The sequence below is a fragment of the Strongylocentrotus purpuratus genome, unplaced genomic scaffold, assembly GCF_000002235.5.
Source record: "Strongylocentrotus purpuratus isolate Spur 01 unplaced genomic scaffold, Spur_5.0 spur5_scaffold_15, whole genome shotgun sequence".
NCBI lineage: Eukaryota > Metazoa > Echinodermata > Echinoidea > Camarodonta > Strongylocentrotidae > Strongylocentrotus > Strongylocentrotus purpuratus.
The window spans coordinates 18,525,870-18,547,102 of NW_022145600.1; the positions used below are offsets into that span (position 1 = coordinate 18,525,870).

Below are 21,233 nucleotides of genomic sequence, written 5' to 3' on the forward strand. Positions count from 1 at the left end.
AGGTTAGTTAATGTAAGAATGATAGCATTCAGGAGCCAGTTCGGGGTCTAATTTTGAATAATAGTGACACAAATTTTAAATACAATTGCTATTTGTAGATTGTACACAACAAATGCCCCAGAACTTTGAAGAATAAAAATACTATTCACAAAACGGATCGGCATTCAATTCCATACTTTGTTTAAATTAGTCTTTTACTTCTAGTTTTTGCTAAACTAAGTAAAACGTCTTTAGTCGTTTTTTTATAGGAATGAGCCTGAGAGAAAGAGAAAGATAGAAAGGGGGCATAATACACCCCTGGCAAAACCTATTTGACATAGTAACACACATCACTGAGAACGATAAGCCGTGCCCCTAAAATAACCCTACTAAAAATGGCCCAACTTTTAGATCTTGGCCTGAAAAATACAATTTTCTTCAGTATAGTACCTTACCCTAGCTTTAAATTCTCGAAAATTGATTTTTTTTTTGTTGTATAGGTTTTCATTCAAAAAATGTCCAAAATATGTTCTCTTAATATCCTTTCCTGCCAAATAACAGTAGGCCTACTCTTAAAAATCGACTAGGAGGCATCATCATAAAATTATGCAGCCACTGACCCCCTCCAAATTGGAACAAATCGCAGTGGCCCTTTTCGACCCATGCAACACTGCTATAAGGGAAGGTATTTTGCATTGTTAAACAGATGAAAGAAAAGTGATCACAATTTATCAGTCGTTTTCTATTGAAAATGAATGAGACTATGGGAAAGCATTTAATGTAATCGTCCACCCTCCACCACCTCCAGGCGCGGATCCAGGATTTCTTAGGGGAGGGGGCCCAACTTTTTTTTTTTTTTGCTCCCGAAAATTTGAAAATCGCGCCGGTCGAAAAGTCGCTCAGTTGAGGGGGGGGGGGGGGGGGGGGGGGGGGGGGGGGGGGGTAGTGGGCAATTTTTTTTTTTTTTTTGGTCCTCGAAAATTTTTCAATTTGCACCCCCCCCCCCCTTGAGCGCCAGGGGGGGGGGGGGGCCAACCCCCTAAAAAGGTAAAAATCACGTGAATTTACATGATTTTTTTCTCAAGGGCCCCCCCCCCCCCCCCCCTGGATCCGCCACTGCCTCCAGTCAAAACTCTTCTGTAGGAGGAAAAGAATCCAAGATCCAAGATCGACTCTTCGCTCTTGGGCACGCCCGCGCGCGCCCACACACTATCGTAAATCGAGGATCCGATAAAAAGGAGCGAATGAGCGTCTAAATCCTAGGCATCAAAAGTCAGAATGTCAGCCCTTATTTCTCTCTCTGCTGCAGGATTGATAGGTATGAACGATGCCCTTCATTAAATCTCGTATTTATGTCATGTAGCCAAATATTTAAGAAAATACAACGTTCTGAAGTGAAATGAGTTAAATGGAAGATGAGAGGGTTTATATAATAATGTACAGTCCCATGTACTCGATTTTTCGTTGTAATAAACATTATTTGTTTGACCAGCCGCGCCGTGATCGTAATATCAGTATAGATCTAGATTAGCTTTGAATACTAAGTTTCAAGTTTCAAGTTTCAAGTTTATTTATCTTTCTTTCATAACACACATTAAATATGATATGTAGCTGGTGCATGGTGTGGCCGTTATGAATATGATGTTGACACCAGCATACACTGATAACTAGACCTAACTGACATGATTTGACATTGTTTACGACTTACATGTACAGTATAGTAAGTTGCAGTTTAATTTCATGAATGAAACCTATTGATTATTAACAAATTGTATTGATTGTTCCTGAAAATTGATTAAAGTGGCCAGAGCCCAGACGATCACAAAAATTAAGACTTTTAAAATTTAAGTTAGGTCTTATTAAAGTCACAACAAATTTGTGAAAATCTCAATAATTAGCCACTCCTTAGTATAATGCATGAGGTCTAACCGTTAACTGTATGGACCTCATACACACATTAGCGATAACAATTACAAACTGTTTGCCTATAGATCTAGATCTACATCTTACACTTTTTTCAAATGTCAAGCGGGAGAAGAATAAATTATTGTTGAAAACACTAACTTTTAAATATTTATTTATGCATGCATGCATGTTCGAAATTTCACAATTCATTGGAGTTAAAATCACATGAAAAAGAATATAATATAACAAATCATTTTCAATTTTACAATCCATTTGAATAGACCTAAACATGCTCCAAAATCTTAATGTTACTGTAACAGAAACAGATCACTCATGTATTCACATTTTTTTAAAGGTGAATTTAGATTGAAATTCACAAGTTTAGACTAGGGTAAGACTAAAGGGTCTACAATCATATTTATGAAAATATGAAAGAATTTTGTTTTTCATTTGCAGCCTGTTTCAATCAATATAACCAGAGCAAGGGGCACAGTTCAAAGTTCAAACTTTTGTCTTTTGTCATTCTCTCTTTAACAAATCCTGCATTTTAACTAATATATCCATGGGCTATTTTCTTATTTTTTCTCATTTAGAAAAAGACACCAATGGGGATGTCTTGTGGACGTGGTCGTACCCTCAATCTCCAGCGACATAGAAGAAGATGCTGATGAGAAAATGCTGCCTTTCCCAGGAGGGAGCCATCGTTGTACCGTTTGTCTACGGTCAGTTTCACAGGGAGTGGTTTTACATCATGACCGTGCCTGTGGAATATGGATCTGCCCTGAAGAAGGTAATAAGACGCAGAATGATGCTGAGAATTTGTAGAGCCTTTGTTCATAGTTAAGAGAGCACCAAATATGATGTCATAGTGTTCTAGCTTTCAACAGGAAATCCAACCCAAATAGACAACTATTCTAAAAGAAAGCAGAAAAAACAGAGAAGCAAACTAATAACATTTTCAATTAGACAAAAATTATGAATTTGTTAAAGTTGCGATCTCTAGACGTATGGGCACTTCAAATTTGCTGAAGCAGTAATATCAATGTGATGTAGTGCCCGACTACTTTCCCATTTTTTCCAACATAAAAAAAAGTCAATTTTTTAATAATTGTTTTAATTTTTTATGATGTGGTTCAATTTTATTCAGATGTCAAATTTATTTATTGTATCCTTATACTTTGAATCTTTGAACTGTTTCAAATAGAGTCTAAATATTGTATATATATGATCTTAAAATGAGCTAATTAGTTTTTGCTGTTTAATATATATATATATATTTTACCATTTCCACTAGTTACAACTAATTGTCCACTCTGAAAAATAGATTAATTCAGTTATTTGACTTTGAGCTTTATTTTGTTTGACTGTTATGAGATATATAGAGAGAGATACAGAGATATTTCTGAGATCTATAGCTCTAAGTGATCATACATTATATCTCTATTATTAATACAGGTAAAGCACTTCTCCTTCATTTTACTTGCCAAAGACTTCAATCCTGAGAAATACCATACCTGAGCGAGATCCTATGTAGGGTATACCTGACAACAGGGAATGCTGCCACAATCTTGAAGGGCTACCTCTCCGTCATCACAAAGGCACTTGCCCCAGTGAAAGCAATGGAACCTTTGTCGCCCAAGACTTTGATGCAAAGAAGGCGTACACAGCTGGTTGTGTAAAAGGTAAGTGAATTTATCTTTTGAGTGTGGGGGTAAGCCTGCTACCCAACTTTCTTTGAAGTACACATGTATGAAAGTTATTTCAAGGTGGTTTGACAGGCTGGTAGGCAAAAAAAAAGAAACAAGATAGTGAGTTTAAAGGGTGTGTTGCATGACGAGTCTACATGTCTTTCCCTCGGCCTGACTCGGGGCAAATCGGGTATCAATTACGGACGAAGCGACCGCAGTAATCACGTGTGTGCAACATATGCGAAACCAAAGCGTGAGGAGAACTAGCGTGCGCTGATCATTAATCAAGTCCATTTGTTTACGTGCAGTTGTCCAAAAGTTGAGATGGCGTTCACTAGTATTTGCCATGCTACACCCCCTTTAATATTCCTCTGAAACCTTACCTTGTAGATAAGTATGGCTGTTTTTAATCTATATGCATTGCTTTGAAAAAGAGACTTGAAAACAAAAGCATTGTAACTGACAACCAATTTTACATGGAACTTCCCGAATTCGTTATTTCAAGCATAAGATAGATAGAATTCCACCAACTACTTGCATATGCACTCCAAAATATCTCATGGTTACATAAAGTGAATTGACTTGACAACATAAGATATTGATATGTACAACAGATAAAATATCAATGGATAGCAAACTGATTATTTATCCATCTGTAGATCTTATCATCTATAGTGTACTTCCCCCATGTTGCTGAAATGAAATGAGACGGTTTTTATGATTATGTACGTCATAATTAAAAGAAAAAAATAATGATCAGTGCATTCTTTACCGGTACTTTCCATTATTTATTTTTCAGATGTTATCAACTCATTTGGTCTAGAAACCATCCTCATCTACACAGCTCTACTGTTGAAGAAGAAGATAGTTGTATACCACTCTAGAGTAGAAGAGGTCATTAAATTCATAAGGTAAGCTTTTAATTACTTCACATCTTGGTATAGAGGGGATGGTCGTCTTTATTGATATATTTCGTGGACACACAAGAGGCGGTGAACTTCATTTCTTTTATGTATGACCACATTCCTTGTAGTATTTACAGATAGTGGATAGTGTCTGCACAGTTTGAGCAAGATTTTAAAATTACTGGAAGATTTGATGGTGATTAAAGAGATTTATTTAAACTCTACAAACTATTAAAGCAGGCTTGTGTATCTCACTCCTTTCAAAGTATTTCTTTGTCTGTTATGGCATAGCTTGCAGAACCTGTCAATGGTCTATCCTAAAATACGGAGACTATTCATTGTCATATCACTATATTTTCCATGTCTGTCACTTCAGCGCTGGAGGCAGTTTAGACTGCCCAAATTATTAAATTGTATCCATTACTTCTGAACGTGAACAAACCTTACATTAAAAATGAGCTCCTGAATTGTGAAATGAAGGAATAAGGTTACCAAATTAATAATGAAACTATTAATGTGAAAGGCGATATGCCTTCTTTCTAAAAGTTGTGTCAATTTTAAACTGCCCAAATTATTGAAGTATATCCATTACTTTTGAACTTGCAAATAATCATAATAATGAAATGAAGGAATAAGTTTACCAAATTAATAATGAAACCATCAATGTAAAAAGCGCTATGCCTTTCTAAAAGTTGTCTCAATTTTTGTCGTAATTATTGTTTGTGACATTTGAAGGGTTGATGAAGTCAATCCAGGGTCTTCTATTAATCAATGGACCAAGTGAACCAGGGGGGTGTTTTGGACTTAACTCTAAGTTTGATTTAAACATTATGGAGATCCAATTGTAGCCTTAAAATAAGTTATATTCAAAAGCAAAAATTCAAGTATTTAAGACTTTTCATAAATTCCACATCAAGAACATGAAATCTACTAGATAATAGAAAATATGAATGATTTGAATCAATATTTTGTGCCTTTTAAAATAACTTTTAGATTTTTTTTTCAAAGATGCTATTGGCTTTCCATAATTGTTAAGTCCAACTTAGTATCTTTGTGAAACACACCCCCGGTTTGACATCATCGGCCTATACAAGCCTTATTTTTCTCCTGTATAATAACCCCTCCTCTTTTAGGGCATTACCCTGCCTGGTGTGGCATCGGCAGAACTGGTCCATCCTTCACCCGTACGTACACATGGAAGAAGACGAACTAGAAGATCTCAGGATGGGGCCTGCGTACGTCGCTGGCTTTGTAGACGCGGCCGTGGAGAACGCCACTGAATTATACGATCTGTTTGTGAATCTATCAACCGACGAAATAACAGTAGCACCTAATGCCAAAGGTACTATTGTGAACAAAGCAAATTATGTTGACTGATTTTCTGAAGTTCTTTAAATCTAATCATGGTCTAGACTTTATTTAGACCCGGAGCAAGATACTTTATCATTGCAAGATCCTGAAATACCAACTTATTTGTTAGAGAAATGTTGTGACGTTTAATGTAAGTTATTACAATAGGCCAATTTCATAATGTAATCAAATTGGATGCACAAATCTTTGTTAAGTGCACTTGTTACAAATAATTGTATTTCAATAGTCAGAATGTGAATGGCATACATTCCGTGTTGTTAGGTAGTTTGTCCTGTCCTAGGTTTTCCAACCTAACAACAATTAATTTAACACCATTCTAGCCAGCAAGAAACTGATCAAAACAATTTGCAGTGAATCATTACCCCAGTTATAGCCAGGTGGCTCAATATGTAGTCCTTATCCACACCAGGTATCCCATTTACTCCTGCTTGGAGAGTGGCAAACGTAAATCAAAATCTAGCCGGAAGGGATTTGAACCCTCAACCTTTTGTTTGAATATCGGTTGAAAAAATCACTCTACCAGGGCATTTTGTAGTGGAACTTACAAATCAGGTGGATTCTTTTCTCTCTAGACACGTTCACCATGAGTAGAACACACAAAGACATCGCCCAGCTGATGGTCAAGTGCGCTAGTGATGATGCCATGTCAGATCTACAAGTCATCAAGGTACGATCTTTCAGTTCTTCTCTCATCCATATATAACTGATTGGGAATGTGCAGTTGTACCGCTAAACCTGGGGTTCGTCAATCTTTTATGTGGATAGTGCATTGGGTTCTTAATGAGCATAGGTGGTGACTCTCCTACACAAGAGCCACCATTTAACACCATATCCAAGGGACGAAGTGTTCCCCAATCTAACCTAGCTGTGTCTATGGAACAGGGGAGGGGCGCTGTAATACACAATTTGGGCTGCAGTCTTCTGTTTTGGCTCGATTAATAATAATAATGAGAAATACAGCATTTGTTATGCGCAATCCGCCAATCGGTCTAGTAAACTATTCTGAGGCGCAGAGGGATAGAATTAGAATAAGTTACATAGAGAAATGAGAACAAAATGCATATACCGGTATCATACATGCAACATACCATTAACTAAATTAACATGTGAACATATATGACTTTAGATTCTTTTAAAATGTTTCTAAGGATTCTACTGATCGGATCCTCAGTGGAAGGGCATTTCAAAGAGATGGCGCCTCAGAAATAAAAGCCTTTTCTCCAAGAGTAGACATAGTTCTTAGAACTGTTAACTGTCTAGTACCAGATGAGCAGAGATTTCTGCTTGGGACATATTCTGTGATGAGATAAAACCTGCAGTCTTTGGTTGGACTTTTGTCCAGTCTGAGCCAGCTCTCCTCCTCAAACAATTCCACCTCTCTTCCTCTTTTGCCTCTCAGGAAATCTCCAAGAAGACCAGTGAGCTGATAAACAACTTGAAATCCCTCTCAGAGAACGAAGACGATCCCAAGATCACCCTGGAGAGACTCAAAGGGAGGAAGCTACCACCAGCTACAGAGGGGTTCCTCTTTGGTATCGCTGCCGCTGAAGGACTCGTTCAGATGTGATCAGATACTGGAATACTATAGGATTGCCGTACAAGATTTTGAAATACAATGATTAGGAACATGATTGTTTTCATTTGTTTTTCGAGCTGCAAGGGCGTTTATACTCATAAACTTTAAAAAGAATGTAACACTTGATGGCCCAGAACATTCTATAATGTTTTGCACAAGATCATACAATGGATTTATTAATTGATAATGGAGATTTGTTTCACAATATAACTGACAATATGTATAATATGCTTACGATTTGCCCTCAAATATTCTTTGTATGAATGCTTCTACTGTATTTTTGCATTTTGAAATGAATTCCAGATTATATTCCAGACATTTCCTGAGCAAAAATGCAATTCATATTTATAAAAAAAAGTGACTACCGTAATCAGGTTACTTACAGAAAATGCATGCTTTTTGTAATAAAAACTTTACTGCACATTGTGTCTGTTGTTTATTGGCTTGTAAGAGCTCATACAATCACTTTTATTTCATTGTTTTTACTGAATTTCCTTTTTATACTTGAACAAATATCATTAACTTTAATGCCAATTTTTATGATATCCATCTCATGATGCAGTGCAATTCCAAAGTAAAATATGGAAGAACTACACAACATCCTTTTCACATATTGTACTTGCAATGTTTTGCTATACAAATTAGGATACCTTATGTAGGAAAATAGGCTGTCTGAGATGCTGAGTTTGACAACACCTGCCCTAAAGATTGCACTTTCAAGCTCTATTCTAATATTTGGTGAAAAGCAACCTTTACTAGACTAGTTGCAAAATTTAAAGAAATGAGATCACAATGTACTTCATACATGTGCATACTACGACATACAAATCTGGTATTATGCGCCGAGCAATTATTGAATGTATTTTTTTAAAAACTACCATCATAACATTCCCTCTTACTACTCATTGGGGTTTTAATTTAGCAGCGGCCCGTTTGTTTATAGCAGTTTTCCGTCTCCTTTTACTGTACACTGATCAGAGTGCTGATACCAAAAAAAATGCATCTGCATAAGACACACAGATCTTGTATTATGCATCGAGCCATTATTGAATGCATTATTTTTTTATTACCATTTTTGGTATTTTAATTCAGCAGCAGTCATTAAAAAAAAAACAGTTTCCCATCTCATGTGGGAATAGGGCTTTTGAGGTTATGATCGACACCCCCCCCCCCCAACAAAAAATGATAGGAATTCATGTTTAACGGCAATGATGAATTTTTGAAAACTATTTATCTTGAAAAATTTCAGGTCTTTAGCCAATGAAGATACAAACAAGACAGTATGATATTTTTAATTCACCTTTATTCAGTACCAATCTCCTTTTGAAATGTCTGCTATTTTGTCAAATTATACAGGAATTCAGCAATATACGAGTAGTACTATGGTTATTTTCACTCTCACAGAATTTTGTCGAGAGATAGAATTGAAACTTACAGCATGGGTATTTTTTTACATTGTTTAATGTCTTTTGACAGATAGTTCTCCATTATCTTGGATTGGAAAATATTAATACCTTCCTACTTATTTAATGTAGATGTAGTCTTTATCTTAGTCAAGTAGTCAACACAACAGTACGCTAGTTTTACTTAAAATACTGTTTACATTTATCCATTTGGAAATTGGAATATTATATTATTATCATGTAATTTTTTTAAATATATGCTTCAAGGATTGCAATAGTTTTAAGAATACTGAAAGTTACTTTTTCTGTCATTGATATCTGATTTCAAGAGGTAATTACGTTTTTTTTTCCCCCAATGTAACTGTACCTTGTACATAACAAATTTATATAGTATGTAAATAAATATATAATTTTCATATGAATGCAACCACAAAGAATAAAATTGTGTTTTTTTATCTGTAGTTGTTTACAAGTCTTTTTTAATATTATAAATGCTCCTGAATATTACATATGAACCAGTTTTGATCACTATTACAATATTGAACAGATAAGAAGTCTTTAGCTTCATAAGGTCATGTAACCAAGGCCACTGATCTTCAAACCTCACTGGTACATGTAGCTTAAAATATAAAGTACAATTTGGTTGAAAATACATGTAATCACCTCGGGCCATTCATTAACTAAAAATAACTGAGAAAGAGATGTAGGAGCACGCAACCCATTCTCATTAATGAAATGTCAATGATATTGCAAATTTGGTGACATGGTACACATAGCAATAAATCTTGGTTGAAAATAGGTCTCTATCATACAAAATATCATCAAAGATTGCTAATATTTTGATTTATAGATCACATACTGACACTGCTTGTAAACACAACAAAGATTCAAATGACAAAACTCAAAGTTTGTGGTACTTGCGTTGAAAAGTGGTGATTTTGAACTCGTCCTTTCATTATCAATATCATTGTATCTGAAATAAAAATTATTGGGAATATAACTTTTCAAGGTGATGACTACCGCCTTTAATTCAAACAGTCAAGTCCTGTTAAATCAAAAAAGCAGTTTGGTATAATACATTGTAATAGCATTGAGACAAAAATACATATATAGACAATAACAATTTCACCCCCACTTCATGCTCAATAGGCTCCTCACATACCAACATTTGTCTGAACTACAATCGAGTCAAAACAGCAAAAAAATATTATGAAAGCTGAATAAAATAGAGAAAATTTGTTCGAACACTGTTTACTGTATTGCACTAAAGATAAGTAAAGAGCACAGGTAGAATATAGCTATCAACATTAAGTACACTGAGTTCTACATAACATGAGGTCATTAAGGTCCTGAATCGGTAGTCGGTACATATTGCTAAAGGACGGTAATATATAAGTATAGAGCTTGGTATATATCTCACCCTCTCTCTATCCAGCTACATGTATCATATCAATTTATCTCTATCTATCTAAAATCTACCTATCTATCAATCCATCAGCCTATTCACAACTCTCAATCAATGAATACAATTAGTAGGCTTGAATACCAGAAAGGGACACCAAAACCTGTAAAATGCCTCAAGAATATTCTGAGATTCCATTCACCCCAAAGAATATTTACATCCTATTTGTCTAGTCTAAATGTATCAAGTAATTGTCTTTCTTTCAGCATAAAAGCAATCACTATTATCTTCTTCTTCTGTTTCATTAATTTTGATAAAGAACCACTGTACAATGACAACTCCTCAAGAAGGTCAAGGGTTTGAATACCTACACGGCACTTATATCCTTTGGCAAGATATTAACCTGCACTTGCTGCTCTCCACCCAGGTGTTAAATGGGTACCCGGTAGGATGCGACCGTCTTTGTTGGTCAAACAGTTTTTGAGCGTCAAGTAACGCATGGCTCGAATACTCCCCAGGGAGTGGATATTGTGCACACACAATGTGTGTGGGCAAGCACTGAATCCAATGACCGGGGTAATTGTAGATCTGTAATGCACTTTAATATAGACACATCATAGATGTATCAAGCGCTGTATAAAAGTGGAATTATTATCTCCCGAAGGGTATCGTCTTTCCGCTGGGTCTAAACGGAGTTGCTGAGATGGGTTGAGAGCTCTGCAGTCTCCTTCTTTCTCTCTCTTTTCTCCTCTGGAGCTTTTCCTCCCACTCATCATACGACTCCATGCTCTCTTTCTCCTTCTCCCTCCTCTCTCGTTCCTCCATCTCCTTTCGTAGCTGCTCGTCTCGCCTCTTCTTCTTCTCAGAGTCCATGATCTTTTCATCCTTGACAGATTTCCTGAGGATAGTGGATGTATGTAAAGGGGGGGGGGGATGGTTAGGACAGCCCTTAACACTTTTATTTTTCACTGACTGAACTTCAATGCCAGTAGTCTTGTACATGAAGTTACTTCCATATATATGAAATCCAATGAAAATTAAACAATACAATACAATACAATACAATGCAATAAAGTCAATTACATCTATTTGTAGATCATAAATATACATGTAAACATTTTCTTTTTCATTTTTGTTAACTAAAGTGAGGGTCTTACAAAATACATTCCATAATGCAGAATCCAAAATAATATTGATCTTTCTTTCTTTCATAATGTGACCAATAGCCTACAACTCTACCTTTCTAATATATGAACAAAGAGCTGATCAATTTCTAGCAGAATGTAAGCTTTAAAGTTTCATCTACATTAAAATTTGGGTTTCTTGCACATTTGCTTGATTCAACCGTACTTCAGTATATATCTATTAAGTGAGATTTATCAAGCTGTCTCAACTCTTTAACATGTTTTCCTAGCTTTAACTTCATCATGCGGTCTCCTGGTTGTGAAATACATCAGACCACACAACCCCCCCCCCCCCCCCTCCCTAAAAAAAAAAAGAAGCAACAATGAAATTCCTACCATTTCTTGAAAGCGCTGTTGGCATCCTTCTCTTTGTCCTCCTTGTCATAGATTTTGGTTTCTTCTAATTTTTTCTGCTTTTTCTTTTCTTTCCGATGATTCTCGATGAGAATCTCGTCTTTGGTAGCTTTCCACATCTCAAACGCCTGCAATGTAATGAGGGCAAAATGGAATAAATGAAGCCACTTTGACAAAGTTTTGGACAAGTATAGAATCTTTGCCCTGTTGGCTCTGTCAGTAAAGCATCTACCTGTCGAAGCAAAGGTCGTGGGTTCAAACCCAACTTAGGCGGATGACTAAAGTCTGCGATGTGTGTCAACATGCTCTTCCCGTTTTATAGATGCAGGCTATCTACAGAGGAAAATACTCCATCCCCAGGATAGGATTTTAAATGGGTCACATGCAGAGGAGAGTCACTGCCTTTGCACGTTAAGAACCCACTTCACTATTCACATAAGAAGTGTAGTGGTCCACCTGCACACCCCCCAATCAGTTGTACCGGGAGTAGAGACCTGAGTGTTACAGTGCTTCAGTTTGTTTTTTTGCCTCCCAGGCACAGGTGATGCCAAATACTTAATTAATAACATTTTATGTTAAAGTATGCTGCTTATTGCGTGATAAAAAATAAACAAAAGGTACAGAGTACAGAATACGTTTCTCAAGCAACACATTTATAGGGTTATCAAATTGTATTTCAAGATTTTTGCTTACTAATGTCATACTTAAAATGAGCCTTGTGATGGTGTTCAAAAGCCTCTGAAACTACATCAGCCATTTTTTAAAGGAAACCCTAGCAAAAGCATTTTTGCACATTGAGGCACAAGTAGTACAAATTGTAAAATTTGAACAAATGGGCGTGTCTTAGCGAGATAAACTCAAGATAAAAAGATTATCATAATGCAGATTTAAAAATATTGTAAGGTTATTATATATCTCACTGAGATAAAAATGAATCTCAGAATACCAACCCAGGGACCTGATTCATCAAACTTGTTATCAATAACAAATGCTAAATTTCTATGACAAATTTGATCTCAGCAAAATCAGATGCCTTGATTTCAGTAGCTTATAACAGTTATTGTAACTTGTTATTGATAATAAGTTTTAAAAAACAGGGCCAAAGTCATCAAGGAACTATAACTAAAGAGTAAATGAATGTATGTCTATTAAAGTTGCTCAAGCGTCGGTATATAGAGGGCAATACACAGAGGTGCACGCACACAGGAGCGTAATACCCATTGGCTCAGTGTTAAGTAGTGATCAGGAGTTATCGCCAAGTTGCCTACTTCATGAAACAACTATATACCCATGCAAGAGCATCTTTAAAGTTTCTTCTTTCACCCCAGTTACCTTTTTAGCCTCGTATTTCTGGGATTCTTCTTCCTCCTTCTTCTTCCGTTCTTCCTCCTGTTTCTTGAGCGCCCTCTTGCGCTGGTTGGACAGCGTTGATTTCTTTCCCTCCTCCCAAGCCTTGAAAGAGGCCATGTTTTCAAACTTATTCTCTTCTGCGTCCTGTAAATGAAATAAAAAGCGCAGTATTGTGAGAATTAGCATATATGACAGTGATATTCTGATCATTCAAAGGTAAATTAATGATGTGAGTGGAGGTGACTTGGTCAAACTGAGAAAAAAGAAAAAGTTTGCTTCAATGCTTAATTAATTCATAGATTTTATTTAACAATTGAATATCAGATTAATTTCTCATTAATTTGCCATACCTCTTTAAAGCAGCCCATTATTCACAAGTAAATATAAGTGCAATTGATATTGAGACATAAATAGAAGCAAATTTTTTCAACTTCTGAAATTCACTAACAGAAAACTCATCAGATTAGCAAAGATAAAACTCAATGTGGTAATAATAATAACAATAATCTCAGAGGGCTATCACATTATTACCTCGACTTCAGCTGAACTACCATGAGAAGGCGCTCACCGATTCATGGTATTTCTTCCTACCAGGTACCCATTGACTACACCTGGGAGGTGAGTGGCAAATGTAGATAAATGTCTTGCCAAAGGACATTAGTGCCGCGGCGAGACTTGAACAGAGGACCTTGTGATCCACAGTCCGATGACATATCCACTCGACCACGACACTTCTATGGATATCACTTGAAAAAACATCTTCATCCTCTTTGAAATAATCCTAGCTATAAGCTATTCCATCGATTAAGTTTTGGTGATTTTGCTGACAGTTACAAGACCTTTGACCTTTAGCACCCCAAAAATCACATAATTGTGTTCCAATCCAATCCAGGTATTTATAAAGCACCAATATCTAGTTGCCTAATCAAAGGCGCTGATGAGACTAAAAACTACCAAAATTATCTGTTTATGATCCTAACTGGGAAAGACGAAAAACTTAAGGGAGAAAGCAATGATAGCGACTCTCGATACCTTGGCTTTCTTTTTCTGCTCTTCCTCCTCTCTCTTCTTGTCCTCTCTCTTCTGCTTCTTCAGTCTCTCCGTCTTCTCCGCTCGCCACTGCTCGTAGATGGCCTGCCTGATGGTGGAGGAATCCTGCACCCCTCCCGGAGAGTTGAGCGTGGCCATGATGTCCTTGGAGTTGTGACTAGAGTTGAGGGAACCCACCACGGCTACTGACTTGGGCCTGGTAGGAGTTGGTTTGTGAACTATGGGTCTGACAGTAAGAAAGGGATCATCATAAAACTTTTTTGAAAGAAAATTAGTAGAAGTGTCCCCTGAAAAGGATTGCTCGGCTTCAAATGCCCTCAGAATGAAAAAATATGAGAAACATTTCTTTAAAAAAAAGTTTGGACCAAACTTTTATGCCATATGTGCATTTAGTCCCACATACAAACTTCTGTGCAGTTTTTTGTGTCAGTGTGAATGAATATTATAGAAGAAATATTCCCTGAAAATGGTTGCTCTTCAAATGCCATCATATAATCAAAATATGATGTGAAATATCTTTAAAAAGAAAAGAAGAAGTGTAATCCTGATGAACTATTCAACTGTCCCTGTTCATCCATAACTGCACGACACCAAATTCAAGAGTAACCCACTAGCGGACACAGAGGGGCAAATAAGTTTTGTATAACTTTACGCCTACTTCCAAGGTATGATATCCAAGGTATGAAAGTTGAACCAAACATTCATGCCATTTTCTGTCATTTCGAGGAGTCCGAAACGTTACGGTATACACCAAAAATCAACCTTTCCCAATTGCTTTCTTTCACAATTCTAATCATATGGCTATAGTCTACCTTTACGATTATAAGTGTATCCATATCACCAAATGTATGAATCCGAGGTTCAGTACAGATATACCAAAATAACAATGATTAGTGTGGCAAAAATCTTGCTACACTTGGTTTAAACAAAAATAATGCATTAAAAAATATCATAGTATCTGAGGAGCAAGAACATTCTCTTTTTTAGTTATATGACCTTTGACCTATCACACCTACATGCACATGTGAAAACTAATTGTGTCATAATTAAAACAAACATCATTTAATCCTCTTTGGTGGACCTACAGTTATTGTGGTAACAAAAAGTGGTATGCATAACTTACTTTTTCTTCTTTTCTTTGTTTGGTTCTCCATCACTGTGATATCCCTCCTGAAGAGCAAGCAAAGACAGTTTATTTGTTTAAAGTTAGTAAAAACAATGATATATAGACAACAGGTAACCAATCTATGATATTATGTTACATAAATCTATTTCTAAGGCAACTGCCTTGTCAGCTGGTTGATAATGCCTTGAGCATCCTTTAAAGGTACTATGTCCCTTTTGCAGCCAACCTCAAATTCTGTAGAACTTTGCAGGAATTATGAATATGTCATGTATGTCCTATCTGTGAAATTTAAACGTTAGCAGTGTCCTCATATTCAAATTATGCAAGGAAACCCGTTTACTTGCTAGATTTCACTGTCAGACACTATTGAGTGACTGACTGGCTTTTTTCTTCTTTGGTAATAATATACATGAAAAGAGTTGTAATGGGTACATGAGCATTTGTCTACATCAATAACCCACTTCTTGTGATGGCCACGATTAAACTGATTGAATCTCTGCGCAGCATAAAACATATGACCATTCGGTACAATTGTCTGAAAATCAAGACTATTACTTTTGAGCTCTATAGCCCTAAAGTCGATTTGACAACTAATGGTCGTTATTTTCCCACTTGAAGACATTTTCAAGCCCCACCTTTTTTAGGGAAGTTCTAAATTAGTATTATCTTTCAAATGCAGTTGGAATTTACCTTTTTCATTTTTTTGGCCTGCAAATGGGACATAGTACCTTTAAGATGGATATGTGTGCAATATAAATATTCTGCTTGTTATTATTGATCAATGAGTCAATTCATATGAAAAAGAATTACAAGGGAAAAATAGACAGGACTTAACTGTATAATATGAAGAGAGCTCAATAATAGCACAATATGAATATTGCTGCAGAACAATAAACAAAAAGGGTACCTGTGGTCTCCTATTGGTCATCTTTGGAGGTTTGTCTTCCATGTCACTGTCATCATCGCTATCATCCAGCAACCCCTTTGCCTTCTTCCTCTCCTTTTTGCTTGTCGGTTTATCATCAAGAAAATCCAGCAGCGACTGTTTCTGCTTGCCTTTCTTCGAGGACCTTGCCTGTCTATCTTCATCATCGGAATCAGAATCAGAGTTCAGACCAGGTATCCGGTTCTTTCTAGATTTAGCGTTGGCTTCGTCTGACTTTTTCTGCGTCTCTCTATTGCCCTTTGAGTCTGTCCTGTCTGTTGCCACTCTAGGTTTTGGCTTTGGTGGAAAACCTTTAGGAGAAGGTGACCTTCTACCAAGTTTGGTGCGAGTGTCCTCATCTTCAGAATCTGCAAGAGTATCTAGTAGGCTTTTAGATTTAGGAGAAGGTGACCTTTGCTTTCGACCCCCTGGAACTGGGGGCTGTTCTTTCTGGTTCAGTTTCATGGATCCTAATCTGTTATTCACTCGTGACACTTCATCGTCTTCATCAGATGAGGAGTCCAATAGTCCTTTCTGTCTTCTGGGTTTTGATTTGACGGATGGACCCCCAAGAAGATCATCTATCTCAGATCTCGGTTCCTTCCCATGGTTCCTCTCTGGTGACGGACTGCGATTTTTCTTGCTCCTTATTCCCAGTAGGTCATCCAGGTCTGGGGACTTGTCTCTTCTCCTTTGATTATCCGATGCTCCACCAGCTCTTCTATCAGGTTTTTTCTTGTCTTTCAAACCCAACAAGTCATCAAGGTCTGGAGATTTATTATCCCTTCTGCGTTGATCATCCTGAGCTTTACTAGCTCTTCTCTCCGGAGAGCCACTCCTACTCTTGGGTTTTGGCCCAGGCTCTGGGGAAGACCTCCCTTGTTTCTTTTTGTTCTTCATGCCTAACAAGTCATCAAGGTCAGGCGATTTCCTTTCAGCTGATCCATTTCTAACCTTAGACTTTCCGCCTGGCCCTGCCATGTCCATAAGGGGAGATTTTGATCTTTCTCTAGGTTTAGGTGGCTGCTTACCACCCTTAGCTCCCTGGCTCTCATCATACTCATCAAACAGAGATTTCTTTCTCTTCCCTGGCTCTGGGGATGAAGCAATGCCCAGCAATTTATCAATATCCGATGGTCCTTTGTTCCTTGGCCTAGGCTGAGGTCTTGGGGAATCATCCTCTGATCGAGGAGACGAGTCCATGGTCCCTGAACGTAGTCTTGGACTTGGTTTGGGTGGAGGCTTCTTCTTCATATCGTTTCCATCTCCCATGAGAGCCCTGATAGGATCTGGTGAACCTGCTGATTTCCTGGACGTGGGGCTCTTGCTTCCCGACAGACCTCTGCTCCTAGGGGGAGCAGTAGGGAAGGCATCACTAGAAGGTTTGTTCATAGAGCGAGGAGATGGTGAAGGGGATGACCTCTGTTTGGCCGTAGGTGGCGCCCATGGTTGGGACTGAGATGGTTGAGGATTCTTCTTCTTAGATGTGAACTGAGACAGGATATCTGAAGAAAACATATGAAATTGAATTCAAATGGTTACTTTTCCCCAAAAATAAAATTAAACCAGTGAATACATTTAGCAAAGCTTAGCAAAGCAAAAACCTCACATGTGGTAGCTATAGGAACACAATTCAAAGCTCATAAATTTCTAAGCTGCAAACGGCTTAATAATTTTGTGAAAAACAAAAATAAAAACTTTGTCAACATGAGTTATTATGATGACTTCATATGATCACTCAACAATGAAGCACTGACCCTAAAAAAAAAAATTATATTAAAGAACAATGCACAAAACTCAGGATACATGAAGGCATATACATGTATATAACATTGTAGAGACCAAAGCAATTTTGTTTGAATATGGAAAATTGCCTTTGCTTCAGCTTTGTATTCAGATGGACCCCGAGACAAGTCATTCAATTGAAATTACCACATGGAATGGAGGAAATACTAATAGATACTTATTCTAATATTGTTGTTGTTTTTAGTTTAGTTTTGTTTTCTCACCATCATCGCTGAGTCCACCCAATGCATCATCATCGTCTTCACTGTCTTCTGATTCTGAGGTAAAGCCAGTACTCAGACCTCGTCTCTTCCGATCTTTCAGTTTGGATGAAAGCTCCTCTTGGAAAGAGGGATTTCTCTTCAGTGGCATGTTGCTTTAGACTTCAGTATCTGAATAACCTGAAAGAAAAATAAAAGATTATCAACATATCAGGGCGCGGACAAACCCGCTTGCCCGACGTCCCGGGGCAACCAAATTGAGCCGTCGGGCAAGTAAATCAAATTATCACTTGCCCGATTCGTCAAAATCCAGAAGCAAAAAAGCGATCGTTCCGATTTCGAAAAAACTTCACAGACAGCTAGCCAGCTCAGCTAGCTCAGCGCGCATGCAACAGTGACACTTCAAGCCATGAATGCCGCTCCGCCTCCACGCACGGCCGGCCGTGAGCTAGCTAGAGACAGCTAGCGCGATCGTACCAGCTGCGAGCTTATTCGCGCTCTCTCTCTCTAGCTCTGCAGGCCGCACCGACAGGCCTTTGCTATTCTCTGATTGCCGATTGGTTGAATCACGCCAAATATGACGTCATTATTCTAGGGAAATGAACACGTGCGAATCGGAATGGAATAAACAACAGGGATTTTCTAGTAAGTACAAAAAGTCAAATGTTTGATATTTATTCATAATGACTGTTAATGATTGTGAACATATTATTTAAAACTCGCTGCTCATATAAATCAGATGAATGTTTTTGTCTCGTTTTCAATTTATTACTGCGGTCTCAAGATCCGACCGAGCGAGTCATTTTGATAATAGTATCGAGACCCCCAGAATATAAGCCGTTGTTGTTTTGTTTTCATGGTTTTAGCGACGTTGTTTAGTCTAGTTTTCGCATACTTATCCGAGATTTATCGTAAAATATCTTCAATATTATTATTTAGTAAGAATTTACAAATTTTGGCATGATATTTATAGCAGTGAATGATGAAATAAAAATGTCCGTACTTTATTTAAAATAGTTGATTACCCATTATTTACATGACGTTTCTTGATGGAAGAGTTGACCCAAATTATTAACAGCTGAAAATTAGCCTACGTTTCCAAATGACAGCGGCTTGCACAGACACACATGTGATGTTGCACCATGGTACATGTGGCTACCATTAATGACATGTTTGTATCATATTTTTTACAACAGGGTCATTATGCTTTTTTACATGACTGAATATTAAAAACTTAAACCTGCTTGAACCATTCTACCTTGCCGAGATTCATGTGAATCTGATTATTTATGGAGAATCAATAAAATGCGTTTTTTAAACCTTCAACCATCCTTTGTTGACCATTTTCTTTGACATATTAGGTTATTATTCAGTACAGTTACACTGTACATGTATGTGCATTAATTTGCTATCTAAAACACTAACTTATCATTACGAGATAATAAATGCTTTAACCTCGAGTCCTTTTTCGCTTTAAAGTTTTGGGCAAGTGGAAATATTGTTTGGGCAAGTAAATTGAAAACCCACTTGCCCGACAGGGCAAGTGGTGAAAAAAATTCTTGTAGCACCCTGCATATTATGTTATGCCACAAAGACCTGTGATACTGCATAAATGGAAACAACATATAGTCGATCTAGTGCCCTAGTGAGCAGGTGAGGCAGTGCTATAGTTATCAGTAAGGGCACTGGTCTGAGAATGAGGATCGTTCGCATAAACGAGGATACCCTTGTAAATGCGGACAAAATGCGTACATGTATGTACCTTTTTCTTTGGCGCCCTGCCATTTTTGGGTTCCTGATCTGCTCCTGATCGTGCTGACAATGCGAAAAACAGATTCAGCTCAATAAAATACCCCCAGTTCACTGTCTACCCAAGGATTTATTGCGTATAACGTGAAAATCTCTGTAGGCCTATGAATTAGTCTACAATGTCAATGTGAAATGCATAAAAAAAAATCATCGCGGAATCCATTTTTCGCATCGCCAACGTGCACATCGGGAATCAGGATCAGCGAAAAATGTGGACGATCTTTATTTTTGCAGATGGGTCCGTCCACGTATCTTAGGAAGACGATCCTCGTTTATGCGGACGATCCTTGTTTATGCGGACGATCTTTTATTTTCGGACCAGCGCCCCTGAGACAATTACGTCCCCAAAATAATGAATAAATAATTTTAAAATCCACCACAGAGTTGCAGACAGCCACAAGAATGATCATGCCCCTTACCAAAAACATAAACAGTACCACATATTAATCATAAATTATGTTACGCCGCGCGCCGTGGCCGTATGTACACACTGCACTGCGCTGAGCTGAGTCTGAGCTGAGCTGTGACTGTCGGCTGCCATCGATCCATGCCGGGCCGACTGGCCTGGGATGCACTTGGCACACGGATGTTCTGCACTGCACTCCCACCCGCACCAGTGCAATCACATTGCAGTGCAGTCACATTGCAGTGCAGTGGCACCACTTGCACTATTCTGTTCACGTTTATAAACTCATTCTCTGAACATCGAAAAAGGAAAGAAAATCGGTGTGGAGACACTTTTCTTACCTTATGGCTAAACTATTAATAGTGGGCTTAAACTTTCAGAAATTCTCAAACGCCAGAGGTTCAAAACCCCTTTCTACGGAGCCGGAGTTGTATACACTGGCAACGGAAGAATGCAAAAATTGAAGGCGAACGTTAAACAGTACGCGCTCTGCCATTGGTCAATTGTCAGCATTGGGTAATGTTTCTCTACAAATCCTTGATCCAATCAATGGTAGTTTGACAACTCAAGCATGTCGACATGTCAAACCATAACTTCCGGGTATATGCAAATTTATATATACCATGTAGATCACGAAGTAGATTGATGGATTACTATATTACTAAATACTAGACATATTATTGTTATGAAATTATGAATTAATTGTAAGGCCCAGACAACTTAAAGCTGATTTTGTTAAGAATTGCATCCACGGACCCGTATAACTAGGGAGTTGGAATATATAACCTACTTTC

General features: G+C 37.6%; 2 protein-coding genes across 2 annotated transcripts; one reads left to right on the forward strand and one right to left on the reverse strand.

Annotated features, from left to right (window-relative positions):
* Positions 1-1,257: 1,257 nt before the first annotated feature.
* Positions 1,258-9,261, forward strand: LOC577688 (protein FAM45A). Its single transcript, XM_777902.5, is given in 9 exon segments — positions 1,258-1,297; positions 2,478-2,674; positions 3,340-3,391; positions 3,394-3,474; positions 3,477-3,566; positions 4,372-4,483; positions 5,611-5,819; positions 6,421-6,515; positions 7,248-9,261. Coding segments are annotated over 9 exon segments (1,044 nt in total). The 3' UTR covers positions 7,416-9,261.
* On the reverse strand, positions 8,711-20,885 carry LOC577756 (serine/arginine repetitive matrix protein 1). Its single transcript, XM_030985747.1, has 8 exons — positions 20,781-20,885; positions 18,228-18,404; positions 16,201-17,723; positions 15,291-15,337; positions 14,150-14,393; positions 13,100-13,261; positions 11,750-11,895; positions 8,711-11,127 (listed from the first exon to the last, which is right to left on the reverse strand). Exons 2-8 carry the CDS (start codon positions 18,373-18,375, stop codon positions 10,881-10,883), a joined length of 2,517 nt encoding a protein of 838 aa, XP_030841607.1. The 5' UTR covers positions 18,376-18,404; positions 20,781-20,885; the 3' UTR covers positions 8,711-10,880.
* Positions 20,886-21,233: the final 348 nt, after the last annotated feature.